Source organism: Lissotriton helveticus, chromosome 1_1 (assembly GCF_964261635.1).
Source record: "Lissotriton helveticus chromosome 1_1, aLisHel1.1, whole genome shotgun sequence".
NCBI lineage: Eukaryota > Metazoa > Chordata > Amphibia > Caudata > Salamandridae > Lissotriton > Lissotriton helveticus.
Window position 1 is genome coordinate 899,628,792 of NC_136057.1, and position 21,856 is coordinate 899,650,647.

Below are 21,856 nucleotides of genomic sequence, written 5' to 3' on the forward strand. Positions count from 1 at the left end.
TTAACCAAAGAGGGAAAGAGGAAAGCCAAACAGGGATGTTCTGGCCAATCATAGTGCAAAGACCATGTATACGGTAACCAGGGGAGGCGACTCCGATAGCCCTAGATAACAGGCAGATAATACTTAACTTTGTGGAGGACCAGATTAGAAAAAATTAGCACAGCTGTAGTCACTGAGAGATTGAAAACCCTGTTATCTCTAATTGAATGACAATTTTAGGCCGTTGCCGTAATTCAGAGTAATTTACAAATTACTTTATTTTAACCTATGATGCGTGGCACGTGGCAAGATTGTGATGGTAGATGAGTAAAGACAGGAGGCCACTGCAACTTGTGCAACCCATAGCCCCTGCCAGTGCTGCCAATGACAGTACCTCAGAAAAACAAAAACATGAATGTGTCCATCTGTAAGGCAACTGGTGCTCATGTAAAGCACTCTGATACCTTTGGGTCTAGTTTGCGCTATATAAAACTCCCAAAAAACTACTAACCACCACACTCCCATAAGTGTGACAGTTCAGACTATTCTATGCCCCTATAGCTATAAGAAAGGCTGGGGCAACAGGTATTAGTCATTTTTAATGTATAATGAATAAATAAACAACTGTTGTTGTCCTCATCTCTAAATTAGATAGTCAGCGCCATCAAGTGGAAGACTGTCATAAGTACTGGTGTTAAAAATTAAGTGCCAGTGCTGAGCACCAGAAACCACCAGCTCAAATTAGGCACTTAGACCAGGGGAGGAAAAGTTAGAGCACAGTGCGCAAAAGATTAATGGGTTTGAGGAGCAGTGTTAAAGATGAGTAAAGATACAAAGTAAAGCAGGGAAGGGTAGATAGAAAGAGCAGACATGTAACAATATGTAGAGTTGGGGAAGAAAGAGGGAGATTAAGGAGAGGGGAAAAGGAGGGAGAGCAAATGGAATAGAGTGCTGAATACAAAATAAAAAGAGTCCCCTCAAGTAAGCAATAGAAAGGTACAAGTCATCCAGTCAGAACATTATGAAAGTGAAATGCTCCTGGCTGGGACAAACACACGAATAGAGACGAAAGCCATTGGATCAAAGGCAGATAACTTATATTGATAAAGAAAGCCATCAAATCCGGATCAAGGGGCTGACCCAAGCCCATTCAAGTATATGTTAGGTACCTGCAATAGGTCTGTCTACGGGCATCTAGTTGTCGGTAGCGGATACCTAAATATAGTCACTTCAAGTATGCAGTGAAAGGATACAACTCATCTTTTCAGAACACTGTGAGACCACAATGCTCCTGTGGTGAAAAACACAAGAATATGGAAGAGCAGACAGACAACTGTAGTAGACAACAAAGCCATCCAAGCATGAACAAGGGTCTGACCCAAAGCCCTCTATAGGTATATGTTATGTTTTGGAAACAACACACATGCCAACAAACAGCTAAAGCTGTTGTAGCTGAGACCTACAAATGCACCTTGGTAGGCTAAATGACTTGTCTTCGGACAAAAGTGAAACCTGCACATTCCGGGTATATTTTGATTTTGCAGGATGGAATTAAAAGCACCGATTTCTCAAAGCAGCCTAACCCCATCTCAAAAATAATTGCAAGAAATAAATTGACTTGTGATTTAAAAAAAACAAGATATTTGTGACAAAACAAGTCGATTTGTGACAAGGCTGACCATTTTTAAATCTGAATCAGAAAAAAATCAGTCACTTGTACAAAGCCCTCCCCCATTCTAATTCATTAAAGCAAATTTGTGAGCCATTTTTGCAAACGAAAAAACGAGTATTTGGTCCATGAATCAAGTGTGTGAGGAAACAGACACTAAGGTAATCTGCTAAGAAGTTCACAATTGGTGCACGGATGGCAATTTCCAATGTCTGTGAAATCCCTTTTGACAAGTGCTCACGCAAAAAAACCCTTTTATTTATGTATTAAAAAAAGAGGGGGAGATGCAACATCTTGCTTTAGACCACGCACGCCGAGGATGTCCACCTGGGTATTACGAAATGTCAAATTTGTTCCTATGGAATAACAGATAGATCGAAGCAGGGGTGGTTTAAGGAAACACTTCACTCGTGATAGTGTCACAGTCCGTGGAATGCTACGCGGATCTGAGCTCGCAGTGGTTACTCACAGGTAGTCCCTTATAGAAGAGCTACAATGTATGCCAAAAATAACCTTACAGTATACCTTTGAGGGATGGGTGTATCTGTCAGATCATAGCATGTCCAGGTAACTATTTATCCTAGGTCCATACTTCCTTTGCCCTGTAGGCGGTGGCGGGGGGGCCTAGAGCAGACGCAGCGTCCTTACCTTCTATGAAATTCGAGGATCATGAGTAGGGTGACCAACCGTCCGTAAATTTCACGGACTGTCCGTAATTGGGACCTCACGTTTGTTGTCCATGATGATCCCTTTTAAGACTGCCTTTTGTCCGTAATTTTGGGCATTGCAGGGAACAGCCATGTTCCCTGCATAAAACCTCAACTCCCTGATGGGGCCGCCTCACACTCCTCCTTGGAGCACAAGAGCAGCCCCATTGTTATTATGTATGCTGGCTGATTGCCACATACAGCATGACAATGGGCCAGTCTGGGCTGAAAGGCATGTGGTGGCTGGCCTCGTACAACCTCTGGCCAGGGCAGGGCATTCTGTCAGACAGAAGACTGCCTTGGGAGGGGTATTGGGGGTGGAGGGAGAGGGGTTGTTTCTTGGCGTTTCCAGAAGAATTTTGTTTTCACTCAGGAGGCCTCTCAGGCTGCCAGCTAGTGTGAGATGATTAGATAGGTAAATCGGAGAGTTAGTTTGGATTGTGTTGTAGGCAGGAGCTCTCAGTTTCAATTTTATTCTAGACATAAGACAATGTAACTAGATGAGGCTTGCAGTGACATTACTGAATTTAATTGAAATCGGGATAAGTGGAGTGTGGAGCAGTTTTGAGTGGGAGGAGTTTGGATTGGGTGATGCCCAATAGAGTGCCCCCTTAATTATCTAAATGCACACGTTGCTGAATAAACTTGTAATCATTATTGGCATCTCGGGCTTAATACTCTGCAGTGAACGCATCTAATCCAACAGTTTGTGCACTTGTTCTCACCTCTGGAAAAACAACAGATTCTGATGAGACTCAATGGAATGATGAACATTTTTTAATAGTTTAAATGTCTAGGAACTGCCATGTGATATGTGTTTTGGCCCTTCGACAATAGATTTTACCATGATAAAGTTTCTGTAAGGAACAAAATTTGTTGGCAAGGCTGATTCCTGTTTTTTAATATATTGAGTCTTTCGAATAAAGCCTTATACTATTGAATGAAGATTGGTTTCACCATCATTTGTGAATCCAAGAAGAGTTATTGATTATCTCTTCTCTCTTAACATTTCATTGAATGTCGAGGACTTATAGTACCTTGTGAAGTTTTAGGTGTGCCACCCTACTAGAATATTTTATTCTGAGCCATCCAGATTTGAATGTTTACAAGTTCAGAATGGAGCCAGGTCAAGCAGTGATGAGGTTTTTACGGTGTATTTAGGTTGCTCTGGAAATCGTCTAGCGCCCTGGAACATTAGTCCATGCATTGACCAGTCCTGTTACCAGCATTTGCACCCTTCTACCATTTGTGGTGCACTGTAATTCTTTAGGATCGCACTATTCTTTCAATACAGTTGTGGAATTTCGACCGATGCGTTGTGTTAGTAAAGCTTTGTTTGTCCAGTCTCTTGTGTAATCATTTTTTTATATTGGTTAGCGTGAAAAATAAAAGGTGAGACAGGGGCTTTCTGGTGCACTGTGTGCATGGTTGCACGTGCCACAGGATATGTTTATTTCATTCCACTGGGGTCAAAGGCTATTAGGGTGACAGTCTCGCCATTTTAGAAAGGATGCATTTTCAATATTAAAGGAAGCCATGTTTGCTGCTTTTTTATTTTATGCAACTAACAACCATTGACAAAGCCAATAGTTCTGGCTTGTTGCAGGTGTAACGTTACTTGTTGTGTTATATGGGTACAATGACAGAAGATGCAACATACCAGTCAGGTGGTACACTATACTAAGCACAGATTTTTAGCTTAGGTGTTTAAAGCTGCGCCCTTAATTACATCAAACAACATCCACTTTGGAGAAACTCCCCAGTTTTTTCATCCCACTTAAAGCCCTGGAAACAACACCATGTCACAGTCACCTCATGGCCTGGCACTGTGCATCATGCGTGACTCATGATTCAGATTGCCTATGTGCAAGGGCATAGTGAACCCTTCCCGCCCCACCTCTTGCTTTAGGAATTAGGGCAAGGGTGATGTTCTTAATGGGCATCTTCTGTCTGCAGCTCTGCAGACAAAGGCTCAGTTCATAATTAAAATGAAAAGGTGGGTGAGTGAGTAAGTGAAGGGATGGGTGGATGGCTGGATAGATTAGTGAAAGGGTGAATGGATAAATGAGAGGGTGAATGGATGGATAATGAGAAAAGGATGGATGGATGAGGAGTGGAAGGATGGATAAGACAAAATGTAAAAAGATAGATGTATGGGTGGAAGGGTAGAAGGATGGGTAAAAGGGTGGATGGATGAGTGAAAGGATGGAGGGATGAGTTAAAGGGTAGATGATGGGCGAGTGAATGGGTGGATGGTTAAGTAAAATGATGGATTGATGAATTGATACGTGAAAGGGTGAATGGATAGACCGATGAGTGAAAGGGTGGATGTAAGGATGGATGAGTGAGTGAAAGGGAGGGTAGATGGACAAAAGGATAGATAGATGAGTGAAGGAGTGAAAGGGTGGGTGGATGACTGATAGGGTCAAAGGATAGATTCATAAGTGGATGAGTAGATGGATGGATGGAAGGAAGGATGGCTAAGTGAAAGGGTTGATGGAGAGAGAAAGGGAGGATGGATGGATGACTGAAAGGTGTTAATGGGTGGAAGGATGAGTGACTGGGTGGATGGATGATTAAGTGAAACGATGGCTGGGTGGGTGTAAGGCTAGGCTGGATGAATGAGTGAATGGATGGAAGAGTCGATGGATGAGTGTACCGATGGATAGGGTGAAAGGGAGGATGGATGGATAATGAATGGATGAGTGATAGGGTGGATGGAGGGATACACGAGGGATAGGTTTGCAAATGTTTGGATATGGCTGGGCTTACTTATATACTATTCCGCGACCTCCTCTGATGTGTCTGTAAAACTTACCTGTTGTCCCGAAGTTTTGTCCTGAATTTTGACCTCCTGTCCTGAATTTGTGTCCTGAATTTTGACCCTTTGTCCTGAATTACACTCACCCTCCTGAATTTGGACCCATGACAGTTGGTCACCCTAATCATGAGTGCCTTGGTAATTAACTGGATACTTATTGCACACCCTTTCTGCCTCCTCTAGAATGTAGATGCAACGGGCATGCCGAGCGGTGCCACTTCAGCATGGACGTGTGGCTGGCATCGGGGAATCGCAGCGGCGGGGTGTGCGATGAGTGCCAGCACAATACCGAAGGGCAGCACTGCCAGCGATGCAAGGCCGGCTTCCACCGAGGCCTCCGGAGACCCTTCTCCGCCCCCGACGCCTGCCAACGTGAGTACGGACCCGACGCTCCTTTCATGAGTTACAGCTGCTGGTTAACCTGTTCCGACAGACTGCACGAGCAAAGCAAATACAACTGTGCGATCCAGCGCTTAGAAGGCGTTTTGGAAACGCCTGGTTACTAGTGATTTTATCTGCGAGAAATAAGTATAAAAAAAGATTCAAAATTAAAACATATTTTAACAAAATGTATGAATAAGCTTTACAACATCGCTCATTTTATACAATTTGGTCGTGTTTTAAGTTGTTATCAAAGCAGATGTTTCGTCGACACTGCTACTGCGGAGTACAGCGCTTTGTTGACTGGCGCAGTGCACTTAAGCAGCGTAGATTGATCACGTTAAGTTTATTGTTTGGAATGGCGCGCAGCAAAATGTTATTTCAGGTGTGTGAAGACATCCAGGTGTTCTTTACATCCCCATTGTTGTTCAGCGTGGTCGTTTTTTTCCTTAAATTTACAACCGGCTGCAACAAAAACTACTGCTTTTCCTGCCCAGTTCGCTAAAATGCTTCTCCTTTGTTATTCTCCCAGTGGTAGTACCTCAGTGAAGTGGCCTCAGGGCTCGTCGTAGTTTTTTTGTGTGTCACTGGCACACATTTGGTTTATGCGGTACATACATTCCCTGGGGGTATTTTGCTGCCTGTCTCTTTCGAGTAGAGAAACCTGTTTCTGTTCACCACAAAAATGCATACACACGCATTTTCACAACCTAACTGATTATTTTTTTTTAACTTACACGGTTTAAAATAAATTATTACTAATGAGCCATTAAGCAATGAGGTACATGAATATACCTGTAGAAGGTATCCACAACAAACCAAAATGGCGCCATGCTTCCTCCGGGGGAGCACACCAGAGAGGGTGAATTAACCCGTGTTGTCCCAGAGCTTCAATGTCTTAAACAGTAAGAGACCACTGTTTGGGGTTCAAGGCTGCTTCCTCCAAACTGTCTTCACAGGCTCTTTTGAGGACCAATGCTGGGCTGATTCAGACTCGAGGGATCCTGTCAGGAAGGTATTTGCTGATCCTATGTAGTGTCAGTGAGGGGAGAAGCTTTGAGTGTTGTAAAGGAACCTTAAATTCGAACACCTGAAAAGAACACCACTGATGGCCCTGCCTTTTGTTTTTGTAGGTGATCTTAGCAGCACTTTTGTGAACCCTTTAAAGCCTTTTGAGGGCCTTCAAATGATGGCTAATATGCCGTCAAGCGTGTAGCAGGGGTTTGTAAGTGGTCTATTTGCTAGTATGTGAGACAAAGGGCTCTAGACCCAAACAGAAGGCTCAAGATGTTAACATTGTGATGGACTTTCTTTCCACTGAGCTCTCCGCACATAGCATATTCCCAAAAGGCACTTGGCTGTTCTCTATAAAATCACAATTAAACTATGGTCAATCAGGGATCTTTGGAGTGCCGTAAAACTGGAATAAAAGGTAATCTACTGTCGTGTCTTCGAGTGAAGAGGCAGCCCAGATCACTTTTAGGAGAGGGTACATTGAGACGATTCATAAAGAAAATTGTTCTTTTCGGGACGTTGTGGTGGCCCATGCAGTGTGTCACGCAGGTACAGTGGTTGGCATCTGCCATTTTAAACCATCATGTTGGGTGTGAAGGGTTGATGGGAAACTGCTTGGTGTGTGTTTTTTAGGCATTTGCAGAAACTTCATTGCCACATTACTGGATCAATTAGATTACTAAGGGTGAGCGGCTGCCAAAATGTTATATAGTCTGCTTTCTAAGTCCTTTGATGGTAATCCCAAAGAACTGTGTGTACAGAGTGAAGAAAAGAGCCAAAGGGAGGAAACTAGTTATTGAGAAATATGCAGTGTAAGGGGCAAGTATTTTAATATAAGTGTTTTGCAGCCTGATTCATCATTCTCCCGTTTTGCGAGCCCCTAATAGCGATTCATAACGAATCGCTATTAAGGACTTGCAAAACGGGATTCATGTAGGAATTGCAATAAATATTGCGATTCCTACATGTTCCTTATTTGCGATTAGTTAATTGCTAATCGCTAATAAGGAATAACTCCCCATGCATTCCTATGGGCCTACAGGCCCATAGGAATGCATGGGGAGTTATTCCTTATTTGCGATTAGCAATTAGCTAATCGCAAATAAGGATGCGATTTCAAGGGTGAAGGGGTGTCCAAAGGACACCCTGTAGCACCCCTGAAATGTAATCTACATTGGTGTTGCGCACACACATGTCCAAAGGACATGTGTGTGTGTAACATGCAACTTAGAAAAATGCATTTAAATGCATTTTTCTAAGTTTTTGCTATTTACCGAGAGGTCTGACCTCTCCGGAAATAGCGGCCCAAAACTGCAATTTTGCAATTTTAAAATGCTTCATGAATTGCATTTAAGGAATCTCAAATAGAGATTCCTTAAATTTAATTCTTCGCAAATGTGCGAATTCATAAATAGCGAATTTTGCATTTGGGATGATGAATCCCAAATGCAAAAATTGCACTCGCAAAAGGCAAGATTCTGAGAAACTTGCCCTTTGCGAGTGCAATTTAGCTTGATGAATCAGGCGGTTCATGTATCTGGGATTTTTTATATAAGATCTTAGAGATGTGCAAAGCCATAATAAAGGTTAGTAAATGCATAACAAAGCTACCTAGGCAAAAAACTAGAAGCAAGCATGGTAGTCCAAATCAGTCATTACATTTCCCGCCATGACACTGGTATGTCCTGGATGTAGGATGGAGGCAGCCATGTTGCACCACATGATGTGGGACTGCGAGGTGATCAGGCTATGCTGGACAGAGATTACAATAAGCATCTCGACCTGACGGACAGATGTAACTTGGACAAGCCCAAGACTCACCTTCTGGGCCTAATACCTTGCCTCAAGACCAGCAAGTCAAACAGCAGATTCATTGAGTTGGCACTTATCCTCATTGAGGCTATCTGCAGTGCAATGGAAGTCTTCCCTTCCACCAAGCCTAAATAGTTGTAGATATGACCTACGTAAATTTGGCTGGGCGGAGATGATTTTTAGCAGGCACCCGTCATTTGCGCATCCAGAGCAAGTGTTCAGCATAACTGCAAACCTCTTCTGCTGCAAGCCATTAGTCCCAAACCTGATGACAGGCCCCCATAGATGCTGTAAGTGAAGACTGTGACATTAAATTAGAAAACATCAAAGTATTGTAGGGCCTTATCTCTAGAGGGCCTTGGCCCGGTGGGATGCTGGCGAGCGTATGATGGTGCATGCACACACACCATGGAAATTCAAGATGAGGACATCCTGGTGCTCTTTTGGGCTGGTAATAGTGACTAGATACGAAATTGAAGGAAATATCTTCTTTGTTTCTGCTATTTATGGTTTTGTGTTAATATAGAACGATTGGTTGAAACAGTTTCTGTAATATCTCAGGTACACTCCTGTCTATGTAATAGGAGTATTGAGTGGATAACAGCTGCTGCTATGTAAGTAATATTTGACCTGTAGTATGTATAGTGTTTTCTGAAAGGCAATATTAATACAAATGACAATTTGGTAAAGAGCAATCTGAAAACACAGTCATTAAATTTGATACTTTGATGGCTAAGGCAGGTGCAAGTAGTCATCGCAACATACACATACGCAGATGTGCACATCATGGTCTTGACAAAAACATAACCAATTATATTTTGTTTACATAGTGCTTAATACAACAGGTTTCCCTGTTAATATTTTGTAAGTAACAGGTGGTATTAATCATTTAATGATCTTCAATTTTTCAATCTTGGAAGGGTAAAATACTAAATTAGCCTTGCTGAGATTGAAACAAGCGACCTGCAGGTCACACTCAGATATTAGCAGTGAGCGCTTAACCTAACAGGTGTTAAAGCACACTAGAAAAACGCCTTTATATACATGAAAGATGGCCACAAATAAAGCTCGATCAGTTATTGGTTTACAAATGCAACTGACTTGTTAAATTGGCCGTTTTTACTTTCAATAAATAGAAATGGGTAAAAAGAATTCAGAGCATACAGGGATGATCCTGTGAGGCATGGTATTATAAACTTTACATTATGGCCGTAGTATGCTCTTCTTATATGCCCTTAAGACACATCTATAAGAACTTTGAAATGTTGCCTGTGTTACCAGAATATATGCCATTTCTGAAAGAGCCCTGAAAGTTGCTGTGTGAACCCTGAAATTACCCTACAAGTATGTATTACCAATGCTTTTGCCCCATAATCCACGACTTTACCCCTATGAGCAATACATTGTCCCTGTGATTCATAAAATTACTTTGAGGTCATTACATTACTGTTGTTGTCACCTAATAACCCTGTAACCCTCAAATTTCCTAAGCAGCATCTTAAATCACCTTCTTTGCCTGAAATCTGTACTTCTAACCATCTGTTCCTCTCACCTCTTACATTGTTATTTTATTTTGTTATATTTATAACGGGCACAGTAGAGCTTATAACGGGCACAGTAGAGCTGATCTGCATGTAGCTTTTTCCTGTCTAGGATGGAACATTGAGCAAAAGTAATGGACTGGAATGTGGCGTCGCAACAGCTAATGGCTGAGATGATTTTGTTGCAGTAACCCAACATTATAATTTGCCTGCTCTGGTGTCAGAGGTCATTTAATGTCACGAGAGACTCCGAAGCGAATGTAATGGCAGTTTTATGATTTCTGGGGAAATAATTACAGTGAGTAAAGGTTGGTGGCTTTATCTAAGCATTTGTTGTGATATACTTTAAGGCAAATAAATGACACTGTTTTCACTATTCACAAAGTAAATTTACATGTGTAGATTTTTTTACGTGTAAATTTACTGTTACACCTAGGTATAAACCCACACTCTCTTGCTATTCACCATTTCTGAGTGTAGATGTACACCTCAGTATAGACTTACATGTCTCCATTCCCTGAAATCAGGAGGTGGAGACACCAAAGACTGGATATGCAAGAGTAAAAGTTACTACTAGTAACTTTTTAGTAATAGTCACAGATCCCCACCACTCTGGCGGAGATCTTCCTGTGGTAAAGTATAGGGAAAATCATAAACTTTGGTAATTATTTAAACAAAAATCTAAAACATATTTTAATGTAAAAGAGATGGAATCATTGTTGTACAGTTCTTAGGTCTGCAATTGTTCCTGTCTGTGCTGTGATGATGGAATAAGACTACCTAGAAAGATGTCAGTTTGCATATTTTCATAATGGTCCTTGCCCACAAAGACATTAACAGAGGAAAACGCTATATGGGAGTATGTAATGTAATGTAACTAGGTACTTATAGAGGGCACAGCTACTCAATTGAGTGTCCCGGCACGGAAAGACCCCAAGACAGACAACTGACAGTAAATCGGCTTGTTGGCTATTGCTGGAATAGCCACGTTTTCAGCTGCTTCCTGAAGGTGAGTAAAACCTGCACCTGTCTAAGTGACAGTGGCAGGCTGTTCCAAAGACGGGGGCCTGCACTTGGAAGTAGCGGCCGCCTATGTGGGCCAGGGAGAACCTGGATATGTACAACTGCTGCTGCGTTGAGGACCTCAGCAGTCTTTGCAGAATGTAATGCTGAACTCTTTTCCTTTTACAAAAGGTACCAGTGTTGTGTAGAGCTTTAAAGGCTAGAACCAGAGCTTCAAACCGAATCCTCTTACGGACCGGCAGCCTATGCAGGGTTTTCAAGTGGGAGGACACCAGCGTTCTAGGTCCTAGCATGAGAATCGCCCTCGCCGCAGCATTCTGGACTACTTGAAGATGTGTCAGTAAATATTTCAGAAGGCCCAGCTACAGGACATTGACGTAGTCCAGCCTTGACACAATCAGAGCCTTGACCACCGTCTTTCTGTGAGTAAGTGGAAACAGGGGCAGAAAGTGCTTTAACATTATTAACAAGCTGAAACAGGACCCGCTACTGTTTAAATCTGAGCTTTCATGGATGAATCATCATCCAGTTTTACCCCTAAGTTCTTGACTGTTCTTACTCAGGTTGCAGGTGGGGACATTTCCAAAGGCCACCATTGGTGCCATACATCACCGAGAGAAGGACCAAAGAAAATGATCTCTGATTTCTCCGAATTACAGTTTGATTGGTTCAGTTGTAACCAAGAGAACACCACTGACAGCCAGGTGTTGATCACATCCCCTCTAAAATCAGCTCCCTTATCACAGGTAAATAGCAATTGAGTATCATCTGCGTATGATACTATTGTCGCGCCATGTGCCTCCGCTATATGTTTGAGGGGGACCATATATAAATTGAAAAGTGTCGGGCTCAGAATCGAGTCCTGAGGAACCCCTAACTTAATGGGGGTGGAATGGGGGCAGCAAAGGGCAGAGACCAAATCATTTGCTGGTGGTCTTTCAGAAAAGAAGAAAAACCACTTGAGTACTGTGCCCCCAAGGCTGCATTCCTGAAGTCTCTGCAGGAGTCGGTGGTGGGGCACGGTATCGAAGGCCGCGGATAGGTCCAATAGAACCAGCACCGCTTTTCCTCCATTATCTAATGTCTCCTTGATAACCGCAAAGACTTCCAGTAGGGCTGTTTCAGTACTAACTTTTGCTCTGAAACCAGACTGGCTATGGTGGAGAACATGGTTGACTTCCACATATTCCGTAGTGACAATATTCAGATATTTCTCCAATGCTTTGGAGAAGAAGGGGAGTAGAGATATTGGCCTATAATTAGAGGTATAAGGAACTAAATCACTGTTGAGTAATGATTTCTGTAATGAAATAGGCAGTGCACTTTGAAATTGTATTTTGATCGAAATAACTTAAAAGTAGAAATTGTGGTGGCATTAATGTGTTGCAGGGATTCTGTGCACACAAAACTATATGTAGGATTATAGGACCTAAGTGTATAGGGACTGAGTCATCCTACCACCTTAATACCCATGAGCCCAGGACCGACTAGCTATAGTGTTTCACTTGCTTTCCTACTCACTCACAGAGAAACAAGTGATTAGACACCCCTGATCACAACACTCCTGACTCTCTCAGGAATCGTGATTACAAGACACACCCTTTCACTCACACTCTTGTACTTGTACACAATAAGATCTGACAGAGACACAAACAAGTTTAAAATATTTATTTTCACTAACCTGCTCTAATATGCATTATGCATGCCACAACAAGCAGGAAAATGCATAACACCAATATGGTTAGCATAGCAATTAGTCCGTAAATCATGAAAGGAGCTGTCATTATAAAAATCCCCTTGCATAAAAGCAGAATGATTATTTATCAGAAGCTCTCTGGGCGTTATCTGTAGACACCGTACCTCAGTCTATAGATGGTAGATCTACATAATAGGTGCTGTCTTGCTCTTCTCCCTGGATACGTCCCTCTCCAAGTGTGTGCTACCTATTCGTGTATTCCAAAAAGACCAAAGTGTGTATTCCCAAACAGCAGCTGCATCTATATGTTTTCTCTAGGTGCTAGGGCCTGACCAGAACAGAATAACAAGGAGCACAGTTGTTCGACCTTGCTCACAATGTTGAGACTAAATCTCAGGAACCTGCAGAGTGTGAACACAACAATAGGTACTGATGTGAAAATGGCAAAAGAAACAGTTGCAAAATAAACATGTGTGGTAACGTGTGCAAAGCCGTAAACAAGCTGCAGCACGCTCATGCTAACTTAGAGAAAACAACAATGTCCCCATGGTCCGTGTGACAAAGGGTTATAATTAATTGAATCCTTGTTGAGTACTGAATTGTATACTGAAATCTTGGCATGCTCTCTTCAGATAAGAACATTTACATGTGCCCCAAAATGAATTTAACTTTTATGAATAATGCAATAATAGGGCCAAGAGGAGCGATTCACATACTGGGCACAGGAATGATGGAAACACGTGTTTCAATGATATAACTTTGTGGTTCTAGGAGAAGGTAAATACAGAATTCAATTAATGTGGACAATAAGTATGCAATGTCAGAGAACCTGATCCATTGTGGGGGATTGATGTTGGTGGACTAGTTGGTGTCAACTTGGAAGCCATGAGGGCATTTTTAAAAATGGAAATCCAGTACAAGGCTGTTTTGCCAAAACAAGTTGTTGTCTTTGGACATCATCAAATAAAGTAATTATTTTAACATTATTTCCTATTGGGTGTAATTTTAAGTTCCAGCCTCCATTATTATCTATGGATTATTATATATGGGAGTTTGTTGAAGTACCTGTGAATGGCCACTGTGCAGTGCTAAACGTATTCCAAGGCAAGGCTAGAGTACATTTTCAACTTGTTTGTTGCCTTTTAGGCTGTACTAACTTTAGAAATGTAGTTTGTGAATAACAGTTCCTCCTGAAAACCCTTTTTAGCCCTCCCTAAACCTCCATATTTTGCAGCAGGTATTCGTCATTTTCTATTTTCCAGTCACTCCCTCGGTCCCTCCCAAATACACTACTAAGTAGTAAACCTACATCCCTGGAGATCTCCTCATAGAAAGGATAGGAAGGTTGGAGAGTTCCTCACCTAGGAGTGTGAAATGCATTTATAGGTAGTACTATTGTAATACAATTTTACATACTACAAAATGCAATTTGTAAATCAGGCCCTATGTGTCAATGTATGTATATTTTTGAAGGTGTGAGAAAGATAAAGTAAATGTCATCCTAACAATTTTTTATACAAATTTTTGTTTTGAGAGTAGCAGAAAGGGTGAGGTTTGCCCAAACCCTTTTCAAATAATAAACCGGCCAGTCGTGCTAAAGCCTAATGTTGCTAACACTGTATGATGTTTGTGGTAGTCCAACCAGTCAAGAATCTCCTGCTTGGCTGGATTGCCCTTAATTAATTGACAAAAGCATGCAGATTTTAACTACCAACAACAGCGTCTGCTTAGCAAGCTTCCCCATTTCTTTCAAGCTCTCTTTATATGAAAATGAGACTGGTCTTCAATTTGATATACATCTTGCATTTGAAACAATGCATACTCTTACCACGAAGAAACAGATTTGTTCAAGGAGATCTACTTTGCATTAACATTTTGTTAAAAGCCATCAGCATTAACTAATTAAACACCTTATTGATAGGACTTGTTGAGTTTTGTCTTCTATTTTATAACAGAAAATCATTTTTGAAAAACATTTTTTATGATTTTTTTTTCTGTAACGTTACTTCACATAGTACACATTGACATTTATGCAGTACTATACCAAATACATGACAAGAGTAGCTACATAGACTAATCCTGTAATTCCATAGGGGTGATTGACATTGGGTGTTGTCCATCACACACGTCTAAGGTACTGTGCTCAGTGTGCGTGAGGATGAACAATCAAAAGTAATTAACTAGAACCGTAATCTTCCTATTCTAAGTTAGATGCACAGCCACTGTGATGCTTGCTCGGTAGTTGTCCCTGTAGGTCTGTAGGGAGAGGCTAAATCACGTCAATGTATTGAGGTGGGGCGTCCACCAGGTCCTGGAGGGTCTCTCCCAGTAATGTATTACCAGTTGTCGCTGTCCACAGGGATGTCATGGTGGTACCCATTTATTCGTCCTGCACATCTACAAAGATGGGCATTACTTCTGCCCACTGTTCGGCCATTGGGGGCCTACAAACCCTTCTCCATTCCTCAGCCCATAGAGTCTCTCCCTCTGCCCTCATCCAACTCTCAACCTCTGTTCTCCACCTACGATACTGTGGACCAGTCAGGGATTTCCAGTGGCGTGCAATATCCCTGCGGGTGACACCATAATGCCAGACCCATACATCTATTGCCTGCATTTTCTCAGGCTGTAATGATATAACCCTAGAAGGCACTTCTCTGTCCTGAGCACCTGCTGTCGGCAAAGGGTGCATTCTAATTCATTCCCCACAAGCACCCAGAAGTGCACAATCATTGAGCAACCCCACACCATGTCTATGAAATCTGCATCAATGGGGTGCAGTGGGAGCAACAGTCTTTTACCGATGTTCAGCCTATGGAGTGAGAGGTAGGGGTAGTGAAGGTAGTTTAGCTGCGCGAATTTAAATCTTGTGTTGCAGGTGGATGTGTATGTGTGTGCTAGAGTCTTTTTCCCATTCCTTCCTCATGAATTGGTGTCTGATATAGCATCCCATCTGCCTCACAGTGCCGGTAGGGCATCCACTATCATTGCCTGTGCCATTCTGCATGGCCACTAGGTGAGGTGGCTACTCTGTTCAAATGTTACTAAAGTCTGCAAGAGAGATAGTCGCTTGCTCTGTTCGCCTAGCCTAGCCTAGCCGAGCCTATGCCACGCCCAGCCAGACCAAGTGCTTTGAACGACGAGCGGGAGCAGGAGCGAGAACGGAGCGAGAACGGACACGGCGGAAGCCCACGACCGAGGACCGAGGACGAGGTCGACTACGGACGCGGTAAGCGTTCCATTCAGACACCCTCCCCAGCCTCGGTACACCGCGGAGTCCTCGGAGCCCTCGGGGTGAGACGAGGGGAGCGGGGAGCGGCGCAGGGCTCGTTAAGCGTCGTGAGACGCAGTGAAGTCGGGCATAGGCTGAGCCCGCTGAGAAGCAGCAAACGCCAGAGACCGGCAGCACCGGGCAGACCCGCGTAAGAACAAAAACGGGGGAATAGTTGCAACCCCGGCGGAACTCCTCAGGAACCCCTGAGGAACGCCAGTTTCTAGGGGGGGGTCCCAATACAGCTGATTCGGACATTTAGCTAAATAGGAAATTAGCAGAGTCAGCCAAGGATATAGATTAATGTAAAATTCGGAGGCACCTGAAGGAGCAAGGTGCCAAGAAATAATAAGGGCATTTAAAGTCCCGGCTTCAAGAAGACTAAGCACCACGGAAAAGTTGGTGAAAGAACACGACAGAGATTTACAAGCGTGGCAAGGCAAGCAGGCTGAAGGCAACAAGGCAGAACAGAGGTAAGTGAAAAATTCGTAAATAAGAGTAAAAAAATTACATTAATTAATAAGAGATTCCACCTGCAGCAGAACAACAGTTTTGGCGCTAAAAACCTAGAAATGGCACCCAAAAGAGGGCTAAAAGCACGTACAGTGGATGAACCAGGGAGGAGTAAGTCAATGGAGGGCTCAAAATCCCTGGAAGAGAGTCAGGAAAGTCAAGCATCCTCTATGGATAACAGTAAGGGGAGACGCAAGAAAAGAAAAGTCAAAAGGGCAACGAAGAACGCCCAGAAGGCGAAAAAAGGTTGTAACCAAACATCTGTGAAACAGAAAGAGAACAAGGCAGCGTCAAAATCCATAAAGGAGTTTGTAGGGAAACACTATAAATCAGTAAATCCAGCGATAACATCGGATCTAGACAGAGAAATAGTGGAAATTAGTGGGGAGATTGGCGAAAATTCTGGCACGACAGTAGAAAATCAAAAATGGTCAGTTAAGGGAGAACCCCAGGAAGAAGTTAATCTCGACATAGTTGAAGAAAGGGAGAACCCTAAATCCATAAACCTGACACTCCAGACCCAAAACCATCATATCTCTGCGCCCCGACTATCATCCTCCCCAAAAAAATTCTCACTGCTGTCACCAGGGAACGAAGAACATAGGGGAAATGAAGGCCAGAACCAGAATTACGTCTGGGGAGGCGCGCCAGATCAATTTCAGCAGCACTACACAATGCAAAAATCCCCTATACTTCATGAGAGCATAAGGTCTGGTCACCAGATAAAACCAATCAGAAACAATACACAGGATTCTGTGATCTCTGAAACCCCCACATCTTCGCTGATGGATTTATTCTTGTTGCTGCAGAAAGCCCTACAAGGAATCCTGGAAGTAACACTCTCAAACAACGGAGTGATGAAAGCACAGAAACAACATTTAAGTTCAAGTTCATGTATTTATAAAGCGCACTACTCACCCAGAGGGTCTCAAGGCGCTGGAGGGAGGGGTTTACTTTTTATCGAATAGCCATGTTTTCAGTTCTTTTCTGAAAGAGATGTGATTCTGAGTAAGGCGGAGGTGGGTGGGGAGTGAGTTCCAGGTCTTGGCAGCCAGGAAGGAGAAGGATCTGCCACCCATGGTGGTTTTTCGGATGCGCGGGACTGCGGCGAGGGCTTGATTGGATGATCTTAGTTGGCGGGTGGGATAGTAGAAGGACAGTCGGTTGTTGAGGCATTCGGGTCCTAGATTATAAAGGGCCTTGTGTGCGTGGGTAAGAAGGCGGAAAGTGATTCTTTTGTTGACGGGAAGCCAGTGGAGGTTTTTTAAGTGACCGGTGATGTGCTCTTGGCGCGGAATGTCTAATATGAGTCTCGCTGATGCGTTTTGGATGCACTGGAGTTTTTTCTGCAATTTTGTTGTAATTCCGGCGTAGAGTGTGTTGCCATAGTCCAGTCGACTCGTGACCAGTGCATGGGTGACAGTCTTTCTTGTTTCGGGGGGGATCCAGCGGAAGATCTTTTTGAGAATGCGAAGGACGTTGAAGCAGGAGGACGATACGGCGTTGACTTGTCTGGACATTGAGAGGGAGGAGTCTAGAATGAAGCCAAGGTTACGTGCATGGTCTGTGGGTGTGGGCGCAGATCCCAAAGCGGAAGGCCACCAGGAGTCGTCCCAAGCTGAGGGGGAGGATCCTAGGATGAGCACCTCCGTCTTGTCTGAGTTGAGTTTTAAGCGGCTCTGTTTCATCCATTCGGCTACTTCTTTCATACCTTCGTGAAGGTTGTTTTTGGCGGTGTTGGGGTCTTTGGTGAGGGAAAGGATTAGCTGGGTGTCGTCGGCGTAGGAGATGATGTTGAGGTTGTGTTGACGTGCGATGGAGGCGAGGGGACTCATGTAGACGTTGAAGATGGTGGGACTGAGTGAGGAACCTTGAGGTACGCCGCAGATGACTTCGGTGGGCTCTGAGTAGAATGGGGGGAGTCGGACTCTCTGTGTTCTCCCGGCTAGGAATGAGATGATCCATTCCAAGGCTTTTCCTTGTATGCCGATGTTGTTGAGGCGTTGTATGAGGGTGTTGTGACAGACAGTGTCGAAGGCGGCGGAGAGGTCGAGTAGAATGAGGGCCACTGTTTCACCGTTGTCCAGGAGTGCTCGGATGTCGTCGGTCGCTGCAATGAGGGCGGTTTCGGTGCTGTGTTTGGCTCGAAAGCCGTTCTGTGAGGGATCCAGGGAGTTGTTGGATTCAAGGAAGGCTGCTAGTTGGCTATTGACGGCTTTCTCGATGACTTTGGCCGGGAAAGGGAGGAGGGAAATGGGTCGGTAGTTTTTCAGATTTGAGGGGTCTGCTGTTGGTTTTTTCAGAAGGGCGCTGAGTTCGGCGTGTTTCCATATTTCTGGAAAGGTGGCGGAGTCGAAGGAGCAGTTGATGACATCGCGGAGTTGGGGAGCGATGATGGAGTCAGCTTTGTTGAAGATGAAGTGGGGGCAGGGGTCAGAAGGTGAGCCAGAGTGGATTGAGTTCATGAGGCGAATGGTGTCTTCAATGGTGATTGGGTTCCAGGAGTTGAGGTAGTTAGTTGGAGGGGTGGGATCTGAAGTGGGTGGGGTGAGTTGGTCATTGGGAGTATTCTTGAAGCTGTTGTGGATGTCGGCAATTTTGTTGTAGAAGAAGGAGGATAGCGCATCGCAGAGGTCTTGGGAGTTAGTGATGTCGTTGGATGCTGCGGGAGGGTTGGTGAATTCTTTGACGATATTGAAGAGTTCTTTGCTGTTATGAGAATTGTTGTCGAGACGGTCCTTAAGTGCAGATTTCTTGGCGGATCGGATCAGTTGGTGGTGTTTGCGGGTGGCTGTCTTGAGGGAGGCCATGTTGTCTGAAGTTGGTTCTTTTCTCCAATTCTTCTCCAGGGTGCGGCATGTCTTCTTGGATTTTTTAAGGTCATCATTGAACCAGGGAGCTTTTTTGCTGGATGGTTTCGACTGGTGTTTTTTCAGGGGTGCTAGTTCGTCCGCACTGTGGGTAATCCATTGCCTGAGGTTGGTGGCCGCTAGGTCTGGGTCCGTTGCCAGGGTGGGAGTGTTTTGGCTGAGTGATGTGAGGAGTTGTTCGGTGGTGATTTTGTTCCATTTTCTCCGGGGAATGGGTTGTAGACGGTTGTGGGTCAGGGTTGTTTTGTAGCTGAAGTGAACACAGCTATGATCCGTCCAGTGGAGGGCTGTAGTATGATCGAAGGAGATGTGCTTGCTGGAGGTGAAGATGGGGTCGAGCGTGTGTCCGGCTATGTGAGTGGGGGTGTCAACAAGTTGTTTGAGTCCGAGATTGGACAGGTTGTCCAGAAGGGTGGTGGTGTTGTTGTCGAGAATGTTATCGAGGTGGTAGTTGAGGTCTCCTAGAAGAATGTAGTTCTCGGAGGCGAGGGCGTGCGGGCTGACGAAGTCAGTGATGTCGTCGCTGAATTGAGATCGGATGCCTGGGGGCCTGTAAATGAGAGTTCCTCTAAGTGTGGTCCTGGGGTCGGTGTGGATCTGAAAGTGGAGGTGTTCGGCGGTTGCAAGATTGACGTCAGAGCTGGTTGTAATTTTGATGGTGTTTCTATGGACGATGGCGATGCCTCCTCCAGTTTTTTTATTGGTGCGGTCTTTTCGAATGATCTTGTAATTGTCCGGTATGGCTATGGCGATGTCGGGGGCAGAAGATGCATTCATCCATGTTTCAGTAAGGAAGGCGATGTCAGGTGACGCAGTGTCGATTAGGTCCCAGAGTTCGGTTGCATGTCTGTGGACCGAGCGGGTGTTTAGTAGGATGCATTTCAAGTCGTTGGGTTCGGAGCTGTGTGTGGAGGAAGTGTGTTTGGTGAGGGTCCTGACGCAGTTGAACTTACAGGAGAGGCAGGAGAATGGGCCGTGGGTACGTCCTGGGGTGGCTTCACAGCAAAGTGGAGTGCGCCCGGCGTTGAGGGCGAGGAGTGTAGCGGCATCATAAGTTAATCTGGGGGGTTGGGAGCGGCATAGAGCAGGGGGACGGGCGCTGGGCGCGGTCCAGGCGCGGACGGGCGTAGACGGGCTTACCTTTGGCGCACCTTCGGCACGGCCACAGCGCGTGGACGCTGCGCGTTGGGCCATTCGACATAAATGGATAGTGGAGGGGGCGGAGCGTGGGAGGGGCAGCTGGGAGGCGGTAGCGAGGAGGGTAGGTGGGCCAGGGGAATGAACAACAGGGAAATGGAGGGCGGGATAGCAAGTCAAAAAGCGGGGGGGCAGGAGGATAGAGGATCCGGGCAACAGCAGGGAAATATTACCAAAGTAGTTCAGATACCTTACAAATTAAGCAATCCGAGAACCCAGCGCACAATGTTAAAAAGCCTCATGCAACAATTACAGACAGCAACAGGCTACAATTGCAGACAGCAAAGTCGCGCTATTGAGGGTGACTGCAGCGCGATGCTCGGCGCTGTAATCTGGTGAGAAGCGCTAAATAAGCTGAAATACACTTCAGAACAGAGACTCACGATACCAGACACCAGCGTGGTCGAGTCAATGGCCAGTGAGGGAGCGTGGGGGGAGCGGCCGCTTCGGATCAGATCCGGACGGTCATTTAAAGAAAATAGAAGAAGAATTAGGGGAGATAAAGAGCCAAATGCCAAGTAGGTTCAGGCCAACCCACACAGCACCACCCATCGAGGAAAGTGCCAAGACAGTACTTGAAGAAGAAAGCATGGTAATTCTTGAAAGATCGCCTCAGCCCACAGAGCAAACGGCAAAGGACACCGAAGCGATTGTAGACAATGTTTATATCTCAAAAAGACCTATGCTGATAAAAAGGCGTGGGGGGTATGTAGTATCTGGGGCAAGGAACAGGGCAGAAAAATGTAGGCAACCAAAACCGGCAGGAAGGAGAAAAGGGAAGAAACCAACGGTGGGGGGGGGGGGTGCAGTCAGGATTAAATGCCTCAGCACTGACTTTTATAATGCATAGTCGTATGTATGTAGAGGCAAATCAACCAAAGTCACCAAGAGAACTAAGGAAAAAGCAGATACGGAAGGAGGCAACTGAGAAACCCTCTTCAACCCGTACTACGAAGCGGAAATTAAGGACAATGGCTGAACGATCCAATGAACAAAGGTCAGTAAGCCCCCAAACACAAGAAATACCCGGCATAAGAAAGAAAGGACGGCAAGCAGGGAGAACATTCACCAGCCAGCAGGTGCAGGAAATAAAGATAAATTTACACGAGAGAGACAATAACAAATTGTTATTTCTGGATCTGCTACCAGCTGGGAAGAAGGAAAAGTTGGCAAGAAAAACAAGCCCTCTGAATAGGGCACTGATTTTGACTGCATTTGCAAAATGCAATAGTTTGAGGGGGATCGGTACAAAAGACCTCCAGCTTGTAGGTTTTGTAGAGAATAGGAACGGAAAAGAAATAACAAAAATCACCCTTCACTCAGACCTGGTAAAAAGGGCAATCCAGGAAGCCTCCAAGGAGA

The 21,856-nt window shown here is 44.5% G+C and overlaps 1 protein-coding gene across 2 annotated transcripts in view; it reads left to right on the forward strand.

Moving 5' to 3' along the window:
- The window catches only part of NTN4 (netrin 4), a 567,299-nt gene that overhangs the window by 327,282 nt on the left and 218,161 nt on the right, over window positions 1-21,856 (forward strand). Inside the window, exon 5 of one of the 2 annotated variants that reach the window (XM_078675865.1) lies at window positions 5,360-5,548. The exons of the other annotated variant lie outside the window; for it this stretch is intronic. Coding sequence (XP_078531991.1) covers window positions 5,360-5,548 — 189 coding nt within the window. The remainder of the gene's footprint in view (window positions 1-5,359; window positions 5,549-21,856) is intronic. 2 annotated transcript variants of the gene reach the window in all.